This window comes from Mustela lutreola, chromosome 8 (genome assembly GCF_030435805.1).
Source record: "Mustela lutreola isolate mMusLut2 chromosome 8, mMusLut2.pri, whole genome shotgun sequence".
In the NCBI taxonomy this organism is placed as follows: domain Eukaryota; kingdom Metazoa; phylum Chordata; class Mammalia; order Carnivora; family Mustelidae; genus Mustela; species Mustela lutreola.
Window position 1 is genome coordinate 82,566,748 of NC_081297.1, and position 26,263 is coordinate 82,593,010.

Here is a 26,263-nt window from a genome sequence, read left to right on the forward strand (position 1 = left end):
CCTCCCACCAACAGGGGAACGTACATTTTATTAAAAACCACTGTACTATAACATTCTGCTTAATGCATTTTGGCACATCGGGACCCTATACCCTTCTAGCGGCACAAACGGTAGACAAGTAGAAATTCCCAAGGTCAGCCGTTTGGAGCTGAGAAGGACCTAATGCTTCGTCCATTTCTAGAGTAGATTTTGTTCTTGGCCTTACAGGGTCAAGTACAGACAGCTCCAGCTTACTTCCACCTGATGGGCAGTATTAAAACACACATCAGAGACGCTGCAATCCAGCCGTTTCATAGACGAGGAACCCTTAGATGACTGACAATAAGCCACAGCTTGCCTGTCGCAGGACTTGGATTTTTCAAGCCTTCTGCCTGGAGTTTGAGCTTTTGCAGCAAATGAGAAATTTTTTAGCCTTGCCATTTTAATATATGAAATCATGTTAGAATTTGTTCAAATTTTGTATTCATCAAGGAGAAAGAATGACCGCTATTACCATTCAGAGGCAAAGAGTAAATCTTCACTCCTGAGAAGCCTGAGACACAAGAGGCAGCCTACTTCCTGTTATTTATGTCACAATTAACTCCTCTACCAAGTCGGTAGTCATGATCTCATAGCTGTAACACAATACACAGTTCAAACTTGGAAACTTTTCATAACCCTACTAACAGACATTGATCTTTTAGGACATGAGTTATTTCTGTGTAGTTCTAGTATATGATTAATTGGTTTTTAATGGCCACCATTATACGTTTAAAGCAAATCATGCAGAGGTACAGCAAACAATATTGTGCTGTAGATGTTGTTAAGAAAACTTTAAGAATGCTTATGTTCTTCTTGAAAAGATATTTTTTTTTCCAGCTTACATCTTTCGATGGCCTCCTGAGAACGTCTCCCACACCGCCGCCATTCCGAAGGCCCTGGTTCAGGACGGTGACGATACACATGAGGAGAGTGTCACATGTCCGTTCAATTCCATCCTCATACTCTTCATCAGCTGTAAAAACACACAAGTTAAACCAGGCAGAAAACTCCCATTTTTGTTTTTTTTTTAAAGATTTTATTTATTTATTTGAGAGAGAGACAGTGAGAGAGAGCATGAGCGAGGAGAAGGTCAGAGGGAGAAGCAGACTCCCCATGGAGCTGGGAGCCCGATGCGGGACTTGATCCCAGGACTCCGGGACCATGACCTGAGCCGAAGGCAGTCGTCCAACCAACTGAGCCACCCAGGCATCCCAGAAAACTCCTGTTTTAAATATGCTCCTGTCTACATCCAAAGAGCCATTCCTTTATAACCGTGTCGTGACACAATGTTTTGAAGCACATAACACATATTCGACTTGTAATAGCCTATGACTGACACAGGCTGAGAAGCCCACACACTAGTATTCTGAAATATTTGTTTTCTTCCAAGAGTGAAAAATGGCAGAAGAAAGGACAACATATAAGAAAGCTCGTCTGCCCTGTGCATTGTTGTAGCGCAGGGAGATTGTGGTAAGACCTCAGGAAGACAGTCCACTCACCCAGGAAGCAAAGATACTACAAGAAAAAGAGCACGCACAAGGAAGCCAGAGGGGCATGGCTCCAAATTCTACTCTGTCCCATAACTGAGACTTGGGCAGTCACTTGATCTCACTATACTCATCTGTAAAATGGGGAGTTATAATTAAGGATGAAACCCTTCAGAAGATTATATTTAGGATATGTGAAACATTGCACAGAGATTAGCATACACATGGTAGGTGCTTAAAATTTTACGGCAGATATTATCTCATTTGGTTAAGCATCTAAGCTCTTAATGATGAGCATTGAGCCATGACAAGAAGAACAATATATTTATGTGAACAGTTTATTTTACGTGAATGTACTTGTGTGAAAATATTTAGGGTGAAACAAAGAGACAGAAAAGATATAATGTGACAAAAAAATTCCTGCCCTTATTTGGTTTATAGGTAAACTTGGTGATAATTTCCCAGTCATTTAAAATAGTGAAAAGTTCATACTATATTAGAATTGGGATTTCTAGGGCACCTGGGTGGCTCAGCTGGTTGAATGTCCAACTCTTGGTTTCGGCTCAGGTCATGATCATGAGATGGTCATGAGATGGAGCCCCACATCAGACTCTGCATTCAGTGTGGAGTGTGTTGAGATGTTCCCCACCCCCCACTCCCTCGCCTTCTGCTCCTCCCCCACTTTGCAAACACCTTCTCTCTCTAAAATAAATAAATAAATAAAATCTTAAAAAAAAAAAAAAAAGAATCAGGATTTCCTAAAATTGGTAAGTGAGTAGAAATGTGTTTTTCTTGTTACAAGGTCAGAGAACCATAGTGGTGTCGAATTTTGGAATTGTGTAACCACGGGCGCAAATATGAAAACAACCAAAGGGGGGAAAAAAAGAAAAGAAAAGAAACAGTCTAATTTTGTCTACATGATCCACGACCAACTGCCTGTTTGGTACTTTGTTACAAAAAGGCTGATTTTCCTCTTGTGAACTGACTTTATTTTAACTTCACATGGATGGGAGGATCCTGATATTTTCACTTTATTCAGAGCGGTTTCTTTTTAAAACATAAATATATACCTCAAGAGGAGGACGGAAGTCAGAGATGGGCAAGCACGAAGGTGCAGCATCAAAGCTAGCAGCCGAGGCTGTGCAGACACTTACCTTAGAGGTGAGCCTCAAGGCACATTCTGATTTAGAACGGAGAGGAAATAAAGGTGCCTTTGGAGGAGGGACAAATGGGGAAGAGGTGAGGCTTGTGGGGGCAGCGGAGCAGAGGAGACAAGGCAGGCAGAGAAAGCTCACTCTGCAACATGCTAGTTAGGCTCCCGACACCCGAAGGTGCGTTCTAACGTGGTAGCTAGGAAGAACATGAAGAAAGCTGGTTAGAAATGCGTAGGGCCACCTGGGTGGCTCAGTCAGTTGAGCAGCAGCCTTTGCCTCAGGTCATGATCTCAGGGTCCTGGGATTGAGCCCCACATCTGGCTCCCTGCTCAGTGGAGAGCCTGCCTTTCCCTCTCCCTCTCCCTGTGCCTGCTACTCTGCCTACTTGTGCTCTCTCTCTATGTCAAATATAAATAAAATCTTAAAAAAAAAAAAAAGAAATACATAAGAGAATTAAAGGCATTCTTACAGAGAAATATGGTTTTTGGTAATGAGGTCATAGGGGATAGGTCTTTATGCTACTTAGCCATGGTCAGACGTTCAGTCAAAGCAATCTCATATCTAAGTGGCAGGATCTGCATTCATATATTCAATCAGCAACCACCTGGTCACGTCACTTAAATGTTTACCAAAGACTTAATTATGTGCCAGGTTAGTCAGCACATAGAAGCCACACAAAAGTCCTCCATCTTGCCCTAAGAATTTAAAAATGAGGTTGCTCATTCGTTAACAGGTGAGCTAGTAAAATCCACACACAATTCATGTGATTAGTCATTGAGAAGTAAAACAGATGGGCTGTGAATATACAAAGGAGATATAGACTTTCCGTGTGGCACGTACCCAGGGGGAGAAAATGCCCAGGTCAGGGCAGTAACAGCAACCAACCAGTCAGCGCACTCTGTAAGGATCGGGGCGTCGGCCATGCTTGTTTTCTACAGGAGCCTCCATAAGTTTAGTGAATAAGGCTCCACTGTCCAGAGATGGATTTACTTGCAATACATTAAGCCAAGTTCCCAGGCCTGAAGCCTAAAAGCCAGGCCCTGAGTCATAGTAAATTCACCTAAGCAAATACCACCTTGTGGAGACCTACTTACATAACCAGCTGGCCTTCCCCATGCCAAACCTGTGTGATCGCACTGTCTCCACAGACCCAGGACAAGGTGCTAGGTATACAGGTGGGAAGAGGGAAGTGTGGCAGCCCCTCAGAGATTTACGGTTTCCTAGGAAGCGTTGGTCAGATGACAAACAAAGGCAATGGCCTACCCCAGGATACTGTGCACCCAGGACAGTGTGTGTGTCGTGGATGGGGGGACATCAGGAACAGGATCTTGAAGGAGGTGGCGCCTGAGGTGACTGTGGAAAGAGACGCATGCCTGGCCAGTAATATCAGCAAAGTAAGGCATTCTAGGCAGAGAAAAGAGGATGAGTGAAGGTGTTTGAGGAACTGCAGGTGCCTTAGAATGACTGGGCCTTTGGTGCCTGCAGACAAGTGTGAGAAGAGAAACAGGGAGGGAGCTGTTTATAATGGAGAGACTCACGGTCCCAGCTAAAGAGCTTGAACTTTATCCTGAAAGCCAAGGGGAGTCGCTTCAAACAGGAGCAAGGTGGTTTGTCATCTAGCTATGTATGAGACAAAACAGTATGAGATAAAACATTTACTTAAGGGCTCCTGGGTGGCTCAGTGGGTTAAGCCGCTGCCTTCAGCTCAGGCCATGATTTCAGGGTCCTGGGATGGAGTCCTGCATCGGGCTCTCTGCTCAGCAGGGAGCCTGCTTCTCTCTCTCTCTGCCTGCCTCTCTGTCTACCTGTGATCTCTTTCTGTTAAATAAACAAATAAAATCTTTGAAAAAAAATTTACTTAAATACAAGACAAATTAACATGTGATTATAGCCACCGAAGTGGGGCGAAGAGATCAGAATAGAGAGAGAATGTTTAATATTAGGAATAATGAGTGGGGAGTACCTCTAATGTAGACTCTGACTTTTGTCTTGAATAGTCAATGGATTAAAACATCAGTGGAGAGGCATTGCCATGGTATGGCCAGTGAGCATGGGAGATGGGAAGTTCTATTCTTATACGATGAACATCGAATAAGCCAGCATGTAAAGGAGTGGAAAATAAAGTTGGGGAGATAAACTGGGAGATCTGTGCGAGTCTGGGTTTTATTTGGCAGGTACTGGAGCATCTTGAAAATCTTGAGTTGGGGGTAGGAGAGGAAATATTCAAAGCAGTGATTTCTGGTGAGCAATCTGGGGGTGATACAGGGGGTGAATGGAAGAGGAGAGAATGACTGGAGGTACAAAGACTGCTTAGGAGGCATAATGTGTCTCATTATGTGCCTCAACCAGGGTGACGGCCATGAGAATGGAAAGGATGGATGAACAGGAGCCGGCAGGACCCTAGGCCTGAGGGAGAAGGCCTTTTATACATCCTGCTGGAGCTTCCAGCCAGAGCTGACTCGGGAATGGGGGGGTCCTATGAGGCCCCCCATTCAGATATGGGCAACTGAGGAGGAAGAGCTGGGTGCAAGGTGCTGTGATGAAGACAAGGAAAGAATTCCAGAGCCTGGTGGGCAGGGCTCAGATCTCACAAGAATTCCAGATGCTGGAGGACGAGAAGGTGAGAAAACATTTTTAAAGCTAGAGAGCACAAGAGAGCTAGGAGAGTACTGTGATCCAAAATTCAGGAAGAAAATAATGTAAAGATGGAGAAGATGCCAAAAAAAAAAAAAAAAAAAGAAAGAAAGAAAGAAAGTAACCATTACGGGAAGAGTCAAAAGCCATGAGAAGCAAGAAAAGGTGTCTGGAGTGAACATTCAGGTCATCAGGAAATGACAGGAATATGGCAAATAGTGAAACAGAAGACGGTTGGTGCAGAAATGAAAGGAGAGTTTAGGCCATTTGTTATATCTGAAACTCTGGTCCTGAAAAGGAGGAGACCAGTTTGCGTGGGTGCAGAAGGTGGTTCAAACTGAGGAAGCAAGGAGGTTTCAGGTACAAGACCAAATAATGGGCTAGCGAAGAGTGGCAAGGCAGTAACGATGAAATCAGGTGGTTTTATTTATGTATTTATTTTTAGATTTTTTAAAAAATTTATTTATTTGACAGACAGACATCACACATAGGCAGACAGGCAGGCAGAGAGAGAGAGAGAGGAGGAGGAGGAAGCAGGCTCCCTGCTGAGCAGAGAGCCCGATGTGGGGCTCAATTCCAGGACTCTGGGATCATGACCTGAGCCGAAGGCAGAGGCTTTAACCCACTGAGCCACCCAGGCGCCCCGAAATCAGGTGGTTTTAAAAGGGGTGAGAGGGATGTGACTGGATGGGTCAGTTGGTTTGAGCATTAAGACTCTTGGTTTCCGCTCAGGTCACGATTTCAGGGTTGTGAGAGCTGAGCCCTGCCCACCAGGCTCTACGCTCAGCAGAGTCTGCTTGAGATTTTCTCTCTCTCTCTAAATAAATCTTAAAAAAAAAAAAAAAAAGAAGTGAGAGTGCATGCTTGCATACAGGCGAAAGGAAAGAACTGAATTAGTGGAAATAGATGTGCAATGTGGATGTATTTTAAAAACTAAATATAATACATGTAACAAACTTAGAACATCATTTGGCACATAAGGGTAACAAATCTAGGGGTCATAATTATCATTATTACTGAGAGATGACTATAAAATCTTATGGAAAATTAAAGTTCTAACATAGCCACCTTTATACTTGAACAAGAGGAGACCAAATTACCCTCATTTTCAATTGAGTATTAGTAAAATAGAGTACCTTTCTTAATTCATAACAGAAATTAAAGTGTTTTATATAAAGAAAGGGATAAAATATATTCTGTTGACTCTGATCTGAGGTGTTGGCCTATACATTTTTTTGAGTATTAGACATGCTTGAATAAGAGTATTTAATAATGCTATTTTTCTGCTTTAATAATTAAAGTACCCATTTTTTTTTATGATTTCTTAGAAACAACAGATGGCTCAGATGGCCACTGAAAAACAGCTGAAAGTCTGAGTGCAATTGAAAACCTCTTGTTTGTTAGTTTTAAACTTTAATTCTAATCAATTCATTATGGAAATTCTTCTTCTTCTTTTTTTTAATGTTAACTAGAAAGAGAAATTTAAAATGCTGGGCACCCTGTGGGAAGCCAAAACATAGAGTGGCACCAAGGCTGGTCAGTTTCAGCTACTCATCAGTCTATTTTATTAAAGTAAAATACCAAAACATATTAAATCTGAATTGCTCATACATGTGAGATACCTGTGCACTTCCTCCCCCTTCTGTACAAATGACCCTTACTTAGAAAATAATCATAATGATATTTTGTAAATTGCCTTAAAATAGGCCTCACTTTTGTAGAAAGCCTGTTTTTAATTTTTTTTTTCCCCTTTGGTAAGTGATTATATGTGTCTAAGAAGTCAGGTAGGTCTGCAGCAAATAAAATAAAAGTTCTTTTTATTTTTTTTCTCCGCCACAGTTGGTTGCCCGTTACCCTGCGAATGTGCCGCTGCTTGGACAGTGACCCTATCAGCATCCACTGGAGCTTCCTCGGGGACCAGCTGCTGGGCTTCCCAATCACTACGAGGCTTGTTATTCTGCTGCTGCGTATCAGTCTGGGCCTTTTGTAATGTGGACCTGCTGTCCACAAGGTAACAAACCAAGGGCCGTCACAAACGCACACTAGGGTTGGCAAATTAAAATTTAATTCTGGTCTTAGACATGGACAAGTTATTTTTAAACCTAAGCGACCCATGCTGCACAACAAACACCAGGTTCTAGCTCTTCCTCTACCCTTGCGGTTAAAAGCTACGTGTGGCTGAGATTTAAAGGTGGCAAGGGCTAGAAGATCAAATCTGTGGAATTCTCAGTCAGATGAATTTTACCACTTACTGTAACAAATGCAAAAGAGGGCACAGAGGAAAGAGTAGGTACATGAATAACAGGCATTCCTGGAGTTTCAAAACACTGATTTAGAAATGACCCTAGATGGTGTGAAGCCACTGCCATCAGCTCAGGCTCCCAACAGTGTCCCTGCCACACCTCCAGCACTGACATTCCCCTACTATCCTCTTCTTCCTTCTCTGGGAGATTTACTACAAAATCATACCCGCCTTCCCCTACTCCCAGCTCAGGTGAAGCCTAAAATCATGGAGACGTTGCTTCAGGGGTAATAAGCCTGGAAGAATTATCCCCATCTGTCCATAGAGAAAAGGGAAGTTCTGTTCCTTGTGTAATAAATCAGGTGAGAAATGGGTTGTAGAGGCTTTTATGAGTTTGTATGCAGACTTATAAACCAATATCCGAACAGACTTTGTGATGGGACCAAGTTTCTCAGCATCAACACTATTGACATTATAGACTGGAGAGTTCTTCGCTGAGGGGGGCTGTCCTGTGCTTTGGGGGGAGCTTAGCAGTCCCCTTAGCCTCTAGTCTCTACATGCCAGAAACATTCCTCCCAGAGCTGTGACAACCAAAAATGTCTCCAGGCATGGTCAAACGTCTTGATGTGGGAGAATGGCCGGGAGGGCCAGGGGGTGAAATACATAATTAAGAATATTTATGTCTAAAGAATTGCCTTTAGAGGAGAGCATGCATACAGAAAAGTCACCCAAGCATTCTAGTTGAAAGGCAATTTGATAGGCAGAATTTTAACAATCTAATTTTGGGTTAGGGAAGAAAAAGATGTACAGAGATTAATCCTGGAGCTAGAAGACACTAAGACTTAGAAGACTAGAGAACAAGCCTTGGAATCAGATATCTAGATTATTCTGCTAGCAATGTGATCTTACTGAAAGTTTGTATCCTTTGGTGTTTTTACCCATAATGTGAGGATAATTAATAGTATCTATCTATCCTTGACATGCCTCAGAGCCCTTACTCATGCTGGTCCCTGTGCCTGGAATGGTGTGACTGCATCCTTCTCATGCTTTAAGTCTCAGTTTAAATAATCCCTCCTCAGAAAGGCCTTTCTGTTTGCTCTGCCTACAGTCAAGCTCTTTTGTGATTATAGGTCATAGCACCGCTGGTCATATTCACCATATTTTATAACTTTTTGTGTCTCCCTCCACCCTACTATTTTATAAAGTTCCCTAGGTCTATGTTTGTCTACTCCATACTACGTCCTGAACACCCAGCATGGGGGCAGGCCAATAGATCAGGCTGAACAAATATTGCTGGAGGAATGAAGGAAGGAATGAACAAAGATTTTAGGATAATGTCATCACCATCACCATTACCATGATCAAGGATTTGTGCCAAATTGACTTAATGAATTTCCTGTTTTACAAAAATATGCACTTCATTTTTTTTTTTAAATGTTAATGTCAAACTGTCAAAATTAGTAATAGACATAAAACAATGACAGCAGACTGATTAGCAGGCTGATTAGCAATAACGGTTGTATAGAGCCTAAGATTTATAAGATTGCACAGAGCGAGGCCGCCACATCCTGGGATATGTTCACACCACATATGACTGGGAAGATCTCACTCCAGAAGAAGAGGCTCAGGCAGTGACCTGACTTTGCTTTAATACAAAGGAAATAATTCTAAGGTCATTTTCAGAGATAGAAGAGTAAGGCAGGAACACAGTCACAATATCTTCGGGACCATGCTATTAGAACATTCTCGCTAAGGAGAAAGTACATTTTTTTTTTTAAACCTATTATTTTTCACACTCTGTTAAGGAGAAAGAGTGTCCAGTTGAAAATAAGATAACAAGTACTGGAGACAAAAAACCTGAACTTCCAGGTGGCCAAAGGATCCTAAGAGCTATTTAATTTTACCCAGCTACTTAAAATGATAGCCAAGTTTTTACTGTGGTATTTTTTAAAATCCTAAATAATAACAGGAGAGGAGCATGTGTAGACCTGAATGGGATTGTGACAGATTCAGCAAGCTGCTGACAAATGAGCTAGATGCTGTTCCCCAAGACAATATACCAAAATGGATCATTAAAAAGGATAGTGTGGGAAGAAGGTGGCATCAAGGGAAGCCAGTAAGGGTTCACACTAACCTCAGACTGGGGAGCCAACAGACACTGTGTATCTGGGCTTTGGCAAGGAGGCTCTGAGGAGTCTCGTGATTTTTTTTAAAGATGGAGAAGCACGGGCTAACTGATCATTTATTTAAGACAGAGATCTCTGTGGCTGAAGAATTGCATGGAACATGACTATGTTGGTCTGAAAGCATATTTCTAGTAACAAGCTAAAGAATTTGTCTTTAGCACTGTCCCATGCAACATTCCTAGCAGTTTTAATGAAAATTTTCCAGAGCAGAAGTTGGTGATTTTTTTCTTTCTCATGAGCCAGAGAAGAAATGTTTTAGGCTTTGTGGGTAACATAAAGTCTCCATGGCATCTTTTTCCTTAAAGAAAAGACTTTTTCAAAAGGTTACAACTAGTCTTACCCAGAGGGCTATACAAAAACCGGTGGCAAGTCACATTTCCGTGTGGGCTGTTTGCCAATTCCTGTTCTGTAGCTTATCAGCTCGAGGATGACACAGAGAGAGTAAACATATTGCTTCATAGAATCAGGATCCACGAAGATACCACGAACCCCGTGGCATGTGAGAACAGGAAGGGGCTTGAAACCTAGAGATCACCTAGTCCAAGAAATCCCTCATCTATTACTGGGACAAGCTGGGATGGCCTTGGATTCTTACTTGGCAGAAATACATAAAAATAAATGCATCGTTTTATATTTGAAATCCCAAACTCCTAATTACATGGGTAGGGGACAGGCAATTATGGCTTCACAGCTGAACCAGGGAAGAAAGGCATTTTAGCCGAGTCAGCCACATATGGGTCAAGGGTAGGGTGTGATTCCAAATTCCACAATCCAGAATATGATAACTCCGCTCAGCTTCTTGCCCTGGAGTGTGACATCAAGAGTCACTGCTAGACTGTGTGAGGAAGGCTGCGGAAACTGGAGCTGTTTCAAGTGGAGGATGCATGGAACAGGATTTTAGAAATTACAGAGCACAGTAAAGCTACACAAGCAAGGAATGAGCTGGTTTGTCGTTTGGAAGCCTGCACTGGCTAGCCAGGCCTTAGTGGGGGAAGAAGTCTTGGAGGCAGCTGTTCTCAGTTCTTAGAGCTGCTGGGACTTTGGGATGGAATGTGCATGTATGTGTTTCCCCCTTTAGGTCATAAAGCATGAAAGATTTTGTCTGTAGAAGGCATGATACATTTTCCCTAGTGCAGCAACCCAACATCTCAAGGAAAAAGGCAGCTTGGGAAGGGCCGCCCTTTCACTACTATCAGACGAATGTGCTCCCAGATGGAAACGGAGGACTCCAGCCCCACACTGGTCTTATTTACTTTTCCATCCCTCGTCTCCTCCCAGTCCAATTTTGCCCTTCCTAGACGTAACACAGACTAATGCCACTCCTTTTTTAATATATAAAACTCTTGAAATATTTAAAGATATATACTCTCTAAATCATTGCTGCTTCTGGAAAGAGATCACTAATTCCTTCTACAGCTCATTAAATTTCACATACGCCATAGTTTCCAAACCATTGAGAACAATTTAGAGTTTAAAAAATTCTTTTTATGAGCACGGTTCCATTTGCTCCTTTGGAAACAGAGAAAGTATCATATTCTCTCTGTCTCTCTGTCTGCTCTCTCTCTCTCCCTTCCTCTCTGGGCAAACCATCTGAACTAGGTCCAGGAAATTTGCATAACGTATCTAAGACAGACAGCTAGAAAGTGGAAAGCCCAGGATTATACCAAGCCTTTTGAGTTCTAGGCCCGTGCGTTTCCTGATTCTTTGTTAAAGGCTGTATAATTAGAAGGGTCTCCATGTGGCATGTGTTTGCAATATAGTTACAGTATTTTTAGCAGCAGTCCCTCAGAGTAAATCTGATAAATTCTCATGAATAGAAATAATATAAGGAAGCGGGGGGTGGGGATGCAAAATGACAGATACAGGAATCCTTTCTCTAGGCTGAAATTTTTGGGTCCTTTTACCTAAACGCCGTGATTCTATTTCAACCCACCATGAAATTCTTAGAGCAACTCCTTTAGCAGTAATAACATTTTCCAAAAAAACATAACTGCAAAGTATCAAGTTAGTACTGTTCTGGGGCCCTTTTCACAGACCTGTATTTGAAGCCGGTATTGTGGGTGAGCAGCTGTCCTTTCCACATGTTTCCATCGTTGAAGTTAAAGTCATAGTAGGAACTTCATTACTACCTGAGAACACACAAATCAGAATATGGTATAGAGACAAATATGCAAATGACAAGCAAAGAACATACGTTTGTAAAGGCACATAAATCAAAGGCACTACCACTCCAATGTAGCTGTGCTTCTGAAGTCTTCTTTAGTAAGTTGGTTTGGAACTCTGAACACAGTTTTGTGTATGGAAGCAATTTTATAAATAGAGAATAGGTTCACAGGCCAATCCACTATAAGCTTCTTATATCTTTATTAATAATAATGTAGACCCTAACCACTATGTGTAACAATGTTTTGACGGCCAAGTGCATTCACGGATCAGACCTGGGATGCCAGGAGCACACTTCCCCCAAAGCAGTTGGTGTTCCCTGAGCTCCAACCCACTGGTCAGTCCCTATAGCAGGTTGAGACTTGCCCATCACGGCAGTTCTAACAGTGAAGTTGGGGGTTTAGAGAGCAGGGTTTATAAATATAAGAATCTTTTGTCAGATCCTACTCAGGATCTTTCTTTTCTTCCTTAGTTCCCAAAGATCCACCTGCTTGCTCATGTACCACCTTCTTCCCTGGCCAGAATGGAACAGAAGATAGTAACCTTCCTATCTGGTGAGAAAACTTAATAAAAACATTTCATTGCTTTTCTTAGTAACAAATTGAAAGTAAAGAGGTTCGTACCTCTCAAACCAATGTTGCAAACAAAGTCATCGAGGAAAGTCCATAAGTTGGAGGGACAGGAGTAAGTTCATTTTTATATACAAAGTGGTAGGAAATATTCACGTGCATATGAGAGCAATACCACACCAAGGCTACCCCGATTCTTTGATGAGATGAGGGCAGAAGTGGCAAAAGGGAGAGCTAGAGTTAGGACGTGTGATTGGGAGAAGGACCAGGCAACAGGATTAGGTTGTCTGCCTCAATAGGGAAGCCACACATTTGCCGCCATCACTCCTTGCCCCCTCATTGGGCCAAACTTGGGGGAAAGGGTGGGTACATCATTTGGTGCAGGAGTGGGTTTCTGGTGGTCAGAGAGAGAGAGAGAGAGAGAAAGCAAGTGATGGGGTTTCTGAGTGTGTCCTGGTGGCCATTCCCTTGCTTTATACTTTCTGATCCATGCGAGGCTCTGATGATGCCCAGTGGAGGCCTTGCAGACCTAACAACTAGGGAATACCAAGGGGCAGAGACAGGATGATACTTGAGTGGTGGGAGGGAAGGACAGTTCATGTTATTCAGTGCATTAGGAGAGTGAAGTGAATTTTAGAAAGAAAACAAAGAATACAAGGATTTTGGGGGAAGGGTCAAACTGAAGGAGACATAGGATTTACATACAGAAAAGGGGGGGGGCAATCCCAGATGCAGTTTGTATCACAAATGGCCCAGAGGCCAGCAAAGGCACAGACATGGGAGCAGAGTGACCAGAGCTCCCAGACTGATGTTTAAAACCAAGCCAGGGGAGATCCCAGCGAAGTTTTTGAGTCAATGAGAGACCCAAACAGAATGGTGCTTAGAATGAATGAATCGAGCAGAACAGGCTGAAGAAGAGGGAGCCACAGGGGAGGTTCCTGCAGTCTTCTGGTGAGAGGACATGGGGATGGGAAACTGGAGGGCGGCACTGAGAAGGGGGAAGGAAGGACACATGTGAGAAACCGTGATCTCCGCTTGTCAACAGAAACTGCCTCCAGCTCCCTGGGCTTTTTAACCTTGTCAAGTGGCCGCTCTTCCTCTATCGAGGGCCGGTTCCACTGGTCCCAGAGGTAGGATCTGCATTTTCCTCAGTTCCCAATGCCATTTGCAAATTATCCATCCTCCACTCTCAAAGGCGCCTGTGATGCACTGCAATTGGGCTCTGGCACTCTCAACCTCCCCTCGGGGCTCCCGTCTCCTGGCTTTCCGATGACTACCTCCTACTCCCTGAGCAACGGCGGACTTCTGCATTCTAGATGTCACTTGCTAGGCATGTTATTCTTGATAATTTCACTCAACTTTAGGAGTCAATAGCGTTCAATACTTGAAAAAATAAACTTTATGCTATTTACCAACTGACATGCTAGATGGCATTACAAATTAAATTAAAAATATTATGAAAGCAAGGGTGCTTTTCCCAGAGAACAGTATCACATTCATTCTCAGCCAATGCAACAAAAATTCTCAATCTTTGAAGAATCAGAGTTTAATTTTATTAAATGTTCTCGTAATCAAGATTTTGATAGTATTTATGAATGCTTTCTCTTATTTAACAGTTTTTTAATAAATATGCATATTTTTTATAAAGGTCTTGACAATTTAGGTCTAATGTTGCCCATTTTGTAAGAAAAAAAGAGAAAATATTTTTGTATATCTAAGAAAAATATATTCATAATGGCACTGCCTTTTTATATAACACAAAAATACTTACTACTAGATTCATAAAACAATAACTATGGAACAATTTTGGATTCAGGAATCATGACGCTTCAGCTTCAGACTCACCCTGTACTGAATAACTCAATGTGATCATGCCTAGTAAATAACAAATAATTAAAATTGAAGATTTTTGAGAATAGATAGTGTATGATTCACAGATAGTTTTGCAAAAGTGGAGTTTTAGAGGCTATTTATAGATAGGAGCTTTTCTTCCAAATATTTACATCTGTAAAACTCTGGAAAAAGTAACATTTAAGGGAGAAGAGGAAAGGTAGTGACAAAATATTTCGTGTAAATTCGATCTCAAGTTTAACAACTGAATCTATGGAGATGACCTTCCTATTCTGTGCTCTGATCACTTAGACTTAATAATAGCTCTGTATACCATTTAATTATCCCATAGCCTAAGAAAGATACTACCAAATGTCATCAATTTAATAATCAAGAAATGTTTATTAAGGTGAAGAAAGAATATTGTTAATAAATCACCACTAAATAAATCATACCTCTAAATGTAAGGGCATAATGGGAAAGTCATTTTGTGGTTTCCATTCTCATAGGCTACAGAATCATCCAGAGAAACAAGCAGGGAAGTATAGAACTAAGATTTGTATCCAGCAAAGCAGGAGAGGAGGAAAAAGAGTAACAAAGAAATTTAACCTGAACAATAAAAGGTAGGCATGGGGGAAGAAGAAGCCATTAGAAAAGATGATGATTAAAAATTCAAAGTAAGATGGAAAGAATAAGCCCTCACATCCCAGGATTCACAGTAAGTGTAAACAGGTGATGCTTAACCAATCAGATAACAGAAATAAATGTCGTCCAGAAATTGTGACAACACATACTGATGAACTCAGCTCCTTAATGACAGTATTCTGAGCATTTTTTCCATATCAAATTTCTTACTACCTGATGGTTTCCAAATCAAAACATTTACCATTTTCAATTCTTTAAGTATAATCAATACGATGTACTATGAGCAAACATATATGGAATAATGGTTATGAATGATGCTAGATGTTCTTGGGGGAGACAGGAAAAAGGAGGAAGAGAATCCCAAAGCCATTGTCCCCCACTGACGTCGCTGGCCGTGTTGGAATAGAGTCAGCACTGGTGGAACTTACTCCCTGAGATGGAGCCCACATGATGCTTCTTAAATCACGATTTTCCTATACCCACTGACAGCGGATGGCGGGAGAACCCTTCACATTCATGAGCGCTCAGTGACCGAGAACACGTTTTCTAAGGAATGAAAGGAAACACCTCCTCCATTAGTGCTCATTTGTAACTCTCCTAAGCTGTGGACCAGTCGAATCTGCCACAAGAATGGTCTTGTAGTGGGAGCAGCAATACCTGTCACAGGAGTTCTGTTTTTCAGCCGGTCCACCTCCATGGTGAAGTCGTCCTTCAGGAAAAGGAACCCAACAATGGAAAACAGGTAGACGAGGATGAGCGCCAGGACGGCGGTCAGAATGATGGAGCGGCCATTCCGCGTGACGCTCTTTATGACATTAAGCAGAGTCTCTTCTCTGTACACCAAATCAAAAAGCTACAGAAATAAAACAAGAAAAAAAAGCAGCGGTGCAAAAGCTGAATAAACATAAAAAGTGGTTACGAATACAGATGTAAGCCATTTTGGTTTATCTGTGAAAAAAATAACGACCTGATCGATACCTTAAAAACACACCAAGATGCATGTGTTGTCTACAGTTGGAGCACATTAATAAACTGTTTTTCAATAACGATAACTCTAACACAGCACATTGTGTGCATCTGTTGGTTTCATAACCAACATAATTTCAATTTTGTATGATACAGAAATAGCATAGCTTCAAATTTGAATTTAGAAAAATTATAATACTGTACTTAACCAACTTAACGACTTATTCCTTATTTTTAGCCTCACTGATATTCTGCAGTTGTCTCTGCAATACGTAAGATACCTAAAGTGAAAATGCTGAATTATGTCTACCTAAGTGATGAATAATTGACAGAGTCATCAGCCATTATTGTTTAATCAAGGAATTAGGAGTGAAGTTGCTAAAACAATTTTATGAACCTGCTGCAGTAGAAAAGATGGGAAATTTTAAAATATTTGAGAAATGGAAGGACCTTTCCTTACTGAAGCAGTATAGCGAGGGCAAAACCTATTACTTTAGTATGTAATTTTGGAAACAGAAATATAAGCAAAAATATGACACTTTAAAAAAAATTTTTTCACTTCCTTTACTGGGTTATTATTCATTTTGTGTTTAGTAGTAGAAAGTCTCTGCACTAGTTAAGAACCTAGGTATGTGTTTGCTCTCTGGAATCAACACCAAGAATGGTTTTATTTATTGCTATATTATTAAGTTGAAATTATACATTAATTAGCAAGTATATGTCATATTATCAAAAGCTGGTTAAAAGCAATAAGTGAACATTCATTTAAAAAGTCACAAATATCTGTTTGGAAATGAATAGTATTTTAAAAATTGAAATAATTAAGGTTTGTCTCCTGCTATCTGTGGGCAGTGATTAGAATTTCTGAATTAATTGAAGGGATGCATTATCAGTGTCAGAGTAGCTGAAGAAACACCAGGGCCTGTCCCCTGTCTTACTGAGTTACTTTTTACTCAGTTTTACTGAGTACTGAGTTACTGTCCAGTTTAATTCTAGTTTTGCAAATAAGTGCTATAAACCTATTACCTTTTTTGCTCATCCTAGGAAACTGATATTTATCAATACCATATGCAAAAAATAAAAGTTTAACTATTTTGCTATGTGCTTAGCCTTCTGAAGGGAGCAGCAACTTCTAGAAACAAAGTCAATATTTCTCAGGACAGACAAATTAATTAATGCAAATTCAACTTCCAAACTATTGACACTGCCTTATTTAACTTACTTAAGCATTTAGTTGATGTAAAAGTAGATTTTTCTTTACTTTAGCTCAACAGTGACTTAAAAAAGAAGGCCTGGAAACGGGCTTTAGGTCACTTCTCCATGGTTTCTAAAAGTTTATAGCTTTCAGGAGCCCCACTGGATTTCTGCTAAAAATGCTTATTTCTGGGCCCCATTCCATACCTGGGAATCAGAATCTTGAGGAGGCAAAAATGTGTAAGATGTTGGACAGATTGATTGTTCTTTTTGTTTATTTCTGAAAGGAAAATCTAGAGTGTGGTTTTTACTATTTTGGATAAAAGATTGGTATTTGTGGATAAAACTAGAAACACATAATCATGTATTTTTTAAAATATAAAACATATTTTTAAAAATATGTTTCAGGGCGCCTGGGTGGCTCAGTGGGTTAAGCCGCTGCCTTCAGCTCAGGTCATGATCTCAGGGTCCTGGGATCGAGTCCCGCATCGGGCTCTCTGCTCAGCAGGGAGCCTGCTTCCCTCTCTCTCTCTCTGCCTGCCTCTCCATCTACTTGTGATTTCTCTCTGTCAAATAAATAAATAAAATCTTTAAAAAAAAAAATATGTTTCAATGCCATTTTGGCATTATGTCCATTGTAATTTCCTCCTAAATCTCTAAATGTCAAAATGGACAATATCCTTTTCACCAGCAACCCAGTGAACACAAATTAGCATCACTAATGTAAGATTAGAACAATAAAAAACAAGAGGAAAATACAACTAGGAAATAAGGTTAAGTAACATAAATTAAAAGTAACACTATTATCAATAGCTCATATGCTAATTCAAACATACCTTTATTTTCTCAGTTGCCTTTCTTTGGAAAAGATCTAATAAATCCTTTCACATGTTTTTCATATTATCTCTTTAATGAATCTTGATAGTACAAATCTATCATACTAGACCTATGCATTTTCCAGACAAGAAGGTTAGAGCACAAATACAGAGTGTTACATGTCACAGTCAGGTCAAAGTGCTGAGTGTAATGGGACTTCATATATCATGAACATGTTTTTAAAAAAATGGATTTTTTTTTTTTTTGGTGGTAAATTAGAGCAGAAAGGGAATTCAGTTGGATCCCTGGAACAGAAAAAACTACTTTTGATTGTTGAATCCTCTAACTTAACTACCTAAAAGATAACTTTGTATAAGAGCAGAAGGGACAAATCTACTCTTCCCAGGGGCTCTTTCAAGTGCTTGACAAGTAAATGGAAAATCGGCTTCTTTTCCATCTTCCTGCATGGGTTTGCTAGCCAGGTAACAGGAAAGCAGCAGCCGATGGATTTGTCCCTTGAGAGCCAAGCAGACAGGGTCAGCATAATGTTTCTACATCTTCAACTGAGGTATCGGGAATTATATTTTTGGGTAGTGGTCTCCACTGCATGTCCGTCATGGGTTGGAGATATAAATAAACGGCTCCTATGACATCATGATATTAACCTGGTAGTGCTTTAGTTTTCAAAACATTATCATGTATTTATATAGCCTCCTCTCCTAGTTTATGGCTATAGATCAGTCTATACGTAGGAGGTAAAACTGATAACCTGAAAAAAACATCTAGAAGAAACGTGAAATTCTGCTTAATGAATCAGACATGTGTAGATAAGCTTCACAGCAATGACACATTAAATCTGAAATGATTTCGAACAACTCACTGTCTTTTTGCGAGGTTGACAGTTTACCCCGCCTTTTACTTATATGCCATTCTAAAGTCACAATAATATTTGTTATAAATAAAGTACAATGATTCCAGGGCTAAGAAAATACATCCCCACTTTTTTTCTTCTACACTCTGTTGGAGAATCTCTAAATGTAGGGGAAGGAAGGATTTGGCGGAAACCAAAAAGCAGCTGCTATATGAAGCCTGGGTCAGGTGGTGGGGTCGTCAGTGACTTCTCAGGGAGGAAATAAAAGATTGCCACTGCTGATGTGGGTTCTTAGAGGAAAGGAGGAAAAATAATACTAATGCATGATTTTCTTAGGAAATCCTAAAAATTACATAATTTGTCCTAAATGTCAGGCCCTGCTTAAAAAAAAAAAAAAAAATCAAAGGAAGAAGCATAAGAAGCAGGAGCATTGTGTTATTTTTTCCAGCAGGGATTGTCCACATGGAGAAGTACTCACCAGGAAGCTATAGAAGAATTCATGGACAAAGAGGCCCAGCATGCAAACCAGGACGTACGCCACGTGGTAGAGAAAGGCCATATCCAGGATGACCGCTCGGTAGCCTCGGGTGAAGGTGCCACGATTGCCCACGAAACTTACCAGAAATACGATTTTATTACAAAGCTACAGGGAGAAAAAGATTAGATTTTACGGTCTTATTTATCTTCGAAAGTCATGTAAATATTGGTCATTGACAAAAACCTAGTATTCACCAAGTCTGTGGTTTTCTTTTATCTTTCCTTGTCTGGTAACTTTTGGCCTTGCTTACAAATCTGTGTGTATACATAATACACCCCAAAGCTGTAATGTTTGCAGTTCCAGGAAAAAAGGGGAGGATGATTAAGGGCCCCAGCTATGCAATCGAGGCAGACCTGAATTTAAACCCTCGCTCACTCACTACTGTTGCACAAGGTCATGCAGCAGTTGGCCTTGATCATTTCTTTGGAAAAATTAGAGGAAAAGGATTCTGACCCTCTTCAGAGGATTAAACAATTCATAACGTATATGAAGCACTTAGTACAATGACTCTTTAGATACTACTCATTGTATTTTCCATATCAAAAGTAATAGATGTAATATCTTTATTATACTGGAAATGTAATAAAAAAAAATCTTTTCAGGAAATATCTATCTTTGATTTTTTTGACCTAGACTTTCTCTACTGAATGTTGTAAACAAGTAAGCCATTAAAAGAGATTTTTTGCATTTAACTACATAAAAATACATATATACTTATGTAAGTGGGTTAAAGTAAATAAAATTCATGCATATATTTTCTTTTTTTATTTTAAGATTTTTTTTGAGAGAGAGAGAGCCCAAGTGGGAGGGAAAAAGGGAGAGGGAAAATCTTGAGCAGACTCTGAGCTGAGCATAGAGCCTGATGTGGGGCTTGATCTCATGACCCTGAGATCACAACCTGAGCTGAAACCAAGAGTCACATGCTTAACCGAGTGAGCCACCCAGGCACCCTGCATGCATTTATTTTCTAAGCTCTATGTGTGGTAGTTATTCAATAAGCATTTTGGAGTTTTTATTACACTTGGTGCTATATATTTATAGTAACACTATTTAAAATTGCCTTTTGTGGCACAATTTTGGAATATAGAAATGTACATAGAGATTTTTTGGCAATAATAACAATGTGTGCAATGATTTCCAGGGGCACCTGGGTGGCTCAGTGGGTTAAACCTCTGCCTTTAGCTTAGGTCATGATCCCAGGGTCCTGGAATAGAGACTGGCATTGGGCTCTCTGCTCCGCAGGGAGCCTGCTTCCTCCTCTCTTTCTCTGCCTGCCTCTCTGCCTACTTGTGACTCTGTCAAATAAATAAATAAAATCTTTGTGCAATGATTTCCAAAGAACACAGTTATCAGAAACTTAGTGCCTGATATTTGGTTCTAGAGTCACTGCATTATTTATAAACTGAACAACTCATTTTGCAACTTAGTCATCATGGAAACAATTACAGATTTCAAATTTCAGTTTTTCTAAAGTGTTCCTGAGTTCTTCAAGCTATCTAGTGGCACCATATTTGTCTTTACATGTCCAAAGCTAACTTTGGGAAAACATGTTGTCTTTTGCATCAGCATTGATTTTTCATACGTGAAAAAAAACTGCATTATGAAATGATTTTAAATAATGGGCAGAAGTGAAATTTGAGAGGTTGGAAAAACATTTCCTTCAGCTTCCTGAAGTTCAAATCAATAAATACGTGAGAAATGGGTTAACACTGCATGTTGTGAAGATAGCCAAACCAAATCAACAACACGGAAGTTCAAACCTCCTCAATTTTCCCCGTGCTAATTAATGATCCTCTCAGTAATCAGTCTTTTCCATTCTTTCATCATCTTGTGAATAATTTGAATAATGTCAGACAGAAAGTTATATTTCACTATTTAGTTTCATCATCACATATTTACGTTATTGTTTAACATAGCTACAGTATAGTGATGCCTTTGTGATTGGTAACCAAAAGTAAATTTAATATTATAAATGGTCTTCATTTCAAAAGCTCAGGAAATATATAAAAGGTGCTCAGATTAAGTGTGGTATTTGATAATAAACAACCATGAAAATAAGAAAATACAGAATGTTTAGGTGAAGTAATAGTCAGTGTTTTACCCTTTGAATTATTTTAAGGGACTATTTAAATTTAAGTTATTTGCTTTCATTCACCCACTAAATTCATCAATACAACATAGAAATAAGAAGTTCTATAAAAAATTAAGTTAAAATTTTTAACTTAAGTAAAAAATTAAAATTAAGTAAAAAATTTTAATTTTTACTTAATTAAGTAAAAAAATTAAGTAAAAGAAAATTAAGTAAAAAATTTTCAGAAGGATGGATGATATGCTCATGACAAGTTGTTCATATGTTGTTTACTGATCTCTGTTTCTCTAAACTGAATCGTAAAAAAATTATGCAGGAAAACTATTTATAGGTCCTACACATTCAGGAAAAGTAATATGTTGAGTTCAAGTTCTCAAAAAAAAAGAATATGTTTCAATTCTCAAGTAATGCAAAAGGAAGAACACATTTTTCCCTAAAAGGGCCTCTGCCATTTTTACATAAAAAATAAAGGTTTGCCTTCTCTATGTAGAGGTTGGTTTTTATTTTCTTTGAACCTTGATCTAGAGCTTGGTGTTGATGGATATGTCCCTGTTCTCTTGATTAAGTCTCAAACTAGAATGGAGTTGATATTGGCACTGACATCATCTATTCATGTAGAGATCAGAAATGAGGAGATTGTCCTTTTGTTTTGAAGTGTTCACACCAAGAAAAAAAAAATAAAATCAAGAATAAATGATTTGAGAAGGAAAAAAAGTTTGAACTCTTTTTTCTGCATCATGAACTTGAAATGTATAAATTGTTTTTATAGAGCAATTCCATGAAGGTTGGGGATATTTATGGAAATAAACAAGTTACAAAAACTTATTCTCCCTTTTCATGCCCTTACTTGATGTTGTCTAACCAGTCCTTCATTTGTCAATGTCATTATGCAGGCAATCTTTGTTTCTATGGCAAGATCCTTGCGGGCAGTGATAAACGGAGAGGAGAGCGTGGGAACCGGGCAAGGTGGCTAAGAGACCAGCCCCTTCTGATTTGGTGTTGAAAAGACTCGAATCAGCCTACAAATAGCAATACAAATGACCGTAACTGGCCCACAATATTTTTATCTTTTTCCATCTATTCTTAAAATTGCACTTCATATATGTTCTGTTTTGTTGAGGATGGGGTGAATTATGTGATGGCTGTGGGGGGAAGTGGGGGGCGGGGTAGGCAAACAATCAATGTAAGCTTTTTGGGCAATCTTTTAGTTGTTTATTTTTTGATATTTCAAGTTTTTACTTAAATTTTAGTTAGTTAACACATAGTGCAATATTAGTTTCAGGAGTGGAATTTAGCGATTCATCACTTACATAACACCCAGTGCTCATCACAAGTGTCTTCCTTAATGCCCATTACCTATTTAGCCCATGCCCCTGCTCACCACCCCCAGCAGCCATTTTTTTAAATATTTTTTTATAAGCACATAGTGTATTATTAGCTCCAGCAGCCTTTTAAAAAGATGGTTTACTAGTAGATCTTCTGAAAACAAAAGCAAAATTAACGTTCATCTGTTAATTAATGTAAAGTGAATCAAATTCATTATTTTTAATTGGGTAAATTAATTGTACAGTACAGTACTGTTTTCATATATACTTCATAATTAATTGATGTGTCTTTGCAGGACTTTTAACAGTGCAGCATAATGGAAGGACACTGGACTAGAAATTGGGTCATCGGGGTTCCAGTATTGCCTCTGCCACCCATTGCTTTGGTAAATCTTTCTTGTCTCTATAGGATTTTGCATACTTACTATGTGACTAACTTATTATGTGACTAACATAACATAATAAAAAAATAATAAAATGCCTGGAAATGAATAATCCATAAGGTGTCTCAAAGTTCTAGAATTCTATAGGATGTCCTTTAAATTTTACTCTTTTATGGGATCACAGAAATTTATAACTGCCTTTATGTTATGCTTTTTTTCCTTTTTTGGGGGGGTCTCATTTGGGTCTATGTTCTGACCAGGAATTCTATTCTGATCTTAATTGTGGCCATGGGAAAACATGAGCTATTCTCCAGGAATGAACTATAGCCAGTAACTAAGTAAGTAAGTAAATAAATAAATACTTTGTAGTATTCCTTGAAAAGGAAAAGTGAATTTATTGAACTACCTACTAACTACATTATTGTATTGCTATCAACATCAACCTTACTAAAATTTATGGGATTTCATTAAAAAATCTCCATTTCAGTAGTGTTACATCTTAGGCAGGATAAGGTTCTATGGTCAAAGCATAAGGCAAGATTTTCAGGCCACTATCACCCTGGAAATCTTTTAAATTGCCAACAAAACAGTATAATAAACAAGGGCGGTATAAGATATACTGTTTTTTAATAAATTCAACATTTCTAGTTTTCCCCCAGCACTGAAGCAGTTTCCTGCTACTATAACTGAATATCAGAATTAGTTAGAAGCATTCAGTGACCATATTATATGAAAAATAGGGTATGTGTGTATGTGTGTGAGAGAGAGAGAGGTGAGGGGGAAGAGAGAGAAAGAGAATGAATGTTTTGTCTCAGATTATATAATTGAATTTGTGTATGTTAAGTGAACATATGGTGGGGCTCAACCTTACAGATTAGCAGTAACATGAGCCCTCCCAGGGAGCTACCTGCAGGTAAGTAACTAAGGGCATGACACTATTTAATGTGAACACTGTGGCTTATTGCTAATAGAAAGCTATCTGCTAAACTCCACTTGCCTCTCTCTGCAAAATGGTGAGACCAAGTTTTAGCATAAGGAAACATTTCCACACTACAAATAACTTTAAGAAAGGCAAATAATTTACAAATGCCATTAAATAAATTATACATTTGTAGGCACTACCACAAAGAAAAAACATTGTACATAAGAAGTGTTTAGAAGATATTAAAAGATCTCCCACAGGTATTTACTGCATTATTTATTATGAAAAATATCTAAAAATCTAAACAATAAAAATTAATGGTTAAACAGATCATAAAGTATCCACGTGACTAGGAATATTATCATTGTTAGTGATATAGAAATACTAAGTGATCTAAAGTTTATAAAGAGGGGTGTTTGTATTTGCCAAAATAATATGTTAATTTCCATTGCAATGGAGACGGTGAGAAGAAAACTGTACTGGGTTTTAAGATATGCTTTAAATAGAGAAAAACATCCGAATTTTTGAAACATCTCAAATACCGAGATACCCTTGTGACAAACAAGACGGAGAAATTAGTTGCAGTCCAAACAAAACTTTGATTTTTAGAAATGAGTGAAGATGACATAAATGAGGCATCATAATAAACAGAAACTGCTAATACTAAATGCTCGGAACACAGATTGAGCTTTTTCCTTCCACTTGATTCCTTTTCCAGAAAAGCAACTTTCTAACATTACAAAAGACACTGAGTCCAGAAACAAATAACTCTCTGTGAACTGAAATATAAGTCCTTTTCTGATTATGATACCGATGTTTCACAATTAAGTAGTACTTCACGGATTAGGCGTTGGAGAAATGGTAGCCTTCGTTGCTATTCTATCATCACTGCCATTGCTCTGCTCTAAACCTTCATACTGATCCTCTCAACCCATCTTCTCAAAAACTGTGAGTGCAGACGAGGCTTTAACATCTTCATTTCACTGATGAGAAAAATGAAACTCAGAGGCTCCATTTGCCTGTGGTCTAGAATTTGGATTTTCTTCAGGCTTAACCGTCAGGTAGATATTTTTTTTGTTTGTTTTTCCTGCTTCTGATACCTACAATTTTAGCACCTATGGCTTTACCTGTCACACAATGCAAACATTTAAGTATAAATTGATAAATATATTAAATCCTAAGTTACAAAAAGTGACTGATCTATGTTTTCATTTCACTTTTTCCTTGCCCTCCCTGGGAAATGGTAAGTCACAGACAGTTTTGTAATAAGCTTGGAGTTGAGAGTGAGGGAGTGAAGAAGGCAGGATTTTACGTATGGACATGACAGCTTCTGCCCTCAAGAAACTTAAGAATCCTACATTTGATACTTGACAGAATTCTTTAGTGATAGACCTCTTTGCATGTATAGTACACTTCCCTTTATTAACAGTGATTGAAGATAACTGGTAATTTGGTTGTGTGAATGTTCTAGTTAACTGGGAGTTGTCATTTATATTATGTCAAACTTTCAAAGAAGTATAATATAATAGTGGTCAGAAACACAGACTTGGTTATTCTAGCTCAGCTTTATAATTCTCAAAAGTTTGGCTGGCTATTTATGACAAAAGTTAAGGTAGATAATTATTTGTTAAGACATTTTATTAATCTATACAATATCAAAACTATAGACAGAAATGATCCATATCTACATTATCAAACTCACAATTACTCTATCCAGTTTGTTTGTTCCAAATTAAAGTTGATTATTTTCTTTGTCAAAATGCCCTGAACTGGCAAATTGTAATATATCATTTCGAGGGGCTGTGCAAATGGATTTTTTATGCTGTGAGAGATATGAGAGTACCCATAGATTCATACAGTTAATAAGAAAGATACATTTCAATGTATATTTCTTCTCAAGTATAAAACTTGCCTCTTATATGAGTTGTCATTTCCTACAGTGGAACTATTCTCACCAAACCAGGCAGAGATTATTTTTTATCCTGTCCCCTAAGGGGGAAAGGAGATATAACTTCAGATGTTTTGGGTTTCCCCAATAGACATTGAAATGTTTTTCCTTATCTCTTTATATATTCTAAAATGTTCTGTATAGCAAGAACCACGCCCTCTATTTCTTGGTATTTTCTTTTTTTTTTTTTTTAAAGATTTTATTTATTTATTTGACAGAAATCACAAGTAGATGGAGAGGCAGGCAGAGAGAGAGAGAGGGAAGCAGATTCTCTGCTGAG

General features: G+C 39.0%; 1 protein-coding gene across 1 annotated transcript in view; it reads right to left on the reverse strand.

Annotated features, from left to right (window-relative positions):
* Positions 1-26,263, reverse strand: part of ITPR2 (inositol 1,4,5-trisphosphate receptor type 2) — a 502,139-nt gene that overhangs the window by 59,778 nt on the left and 416,098 nt on the right. Inside the window, exons 50-53 of the mRNA XM_059185826.1 lie at positions 19,257-19,421; positions 15,589-15,784; positions 11,761-11,853; positions 864-994 (exon numbers count right to left, since the gene is read on the reverse strand). Coding sequence (XP_059041809.1) covers positions 864-994; positions 11,761-11,853; positions 15,589-15,784; positions 19,257-19,421 — 585 coding nt within the window. The remainder of the gene's footprint in view (positions 1-863; positions 995-11,760; positions 11,854-15,588; positions 15,785-19,256; positions 19,422-26,263) is intronic.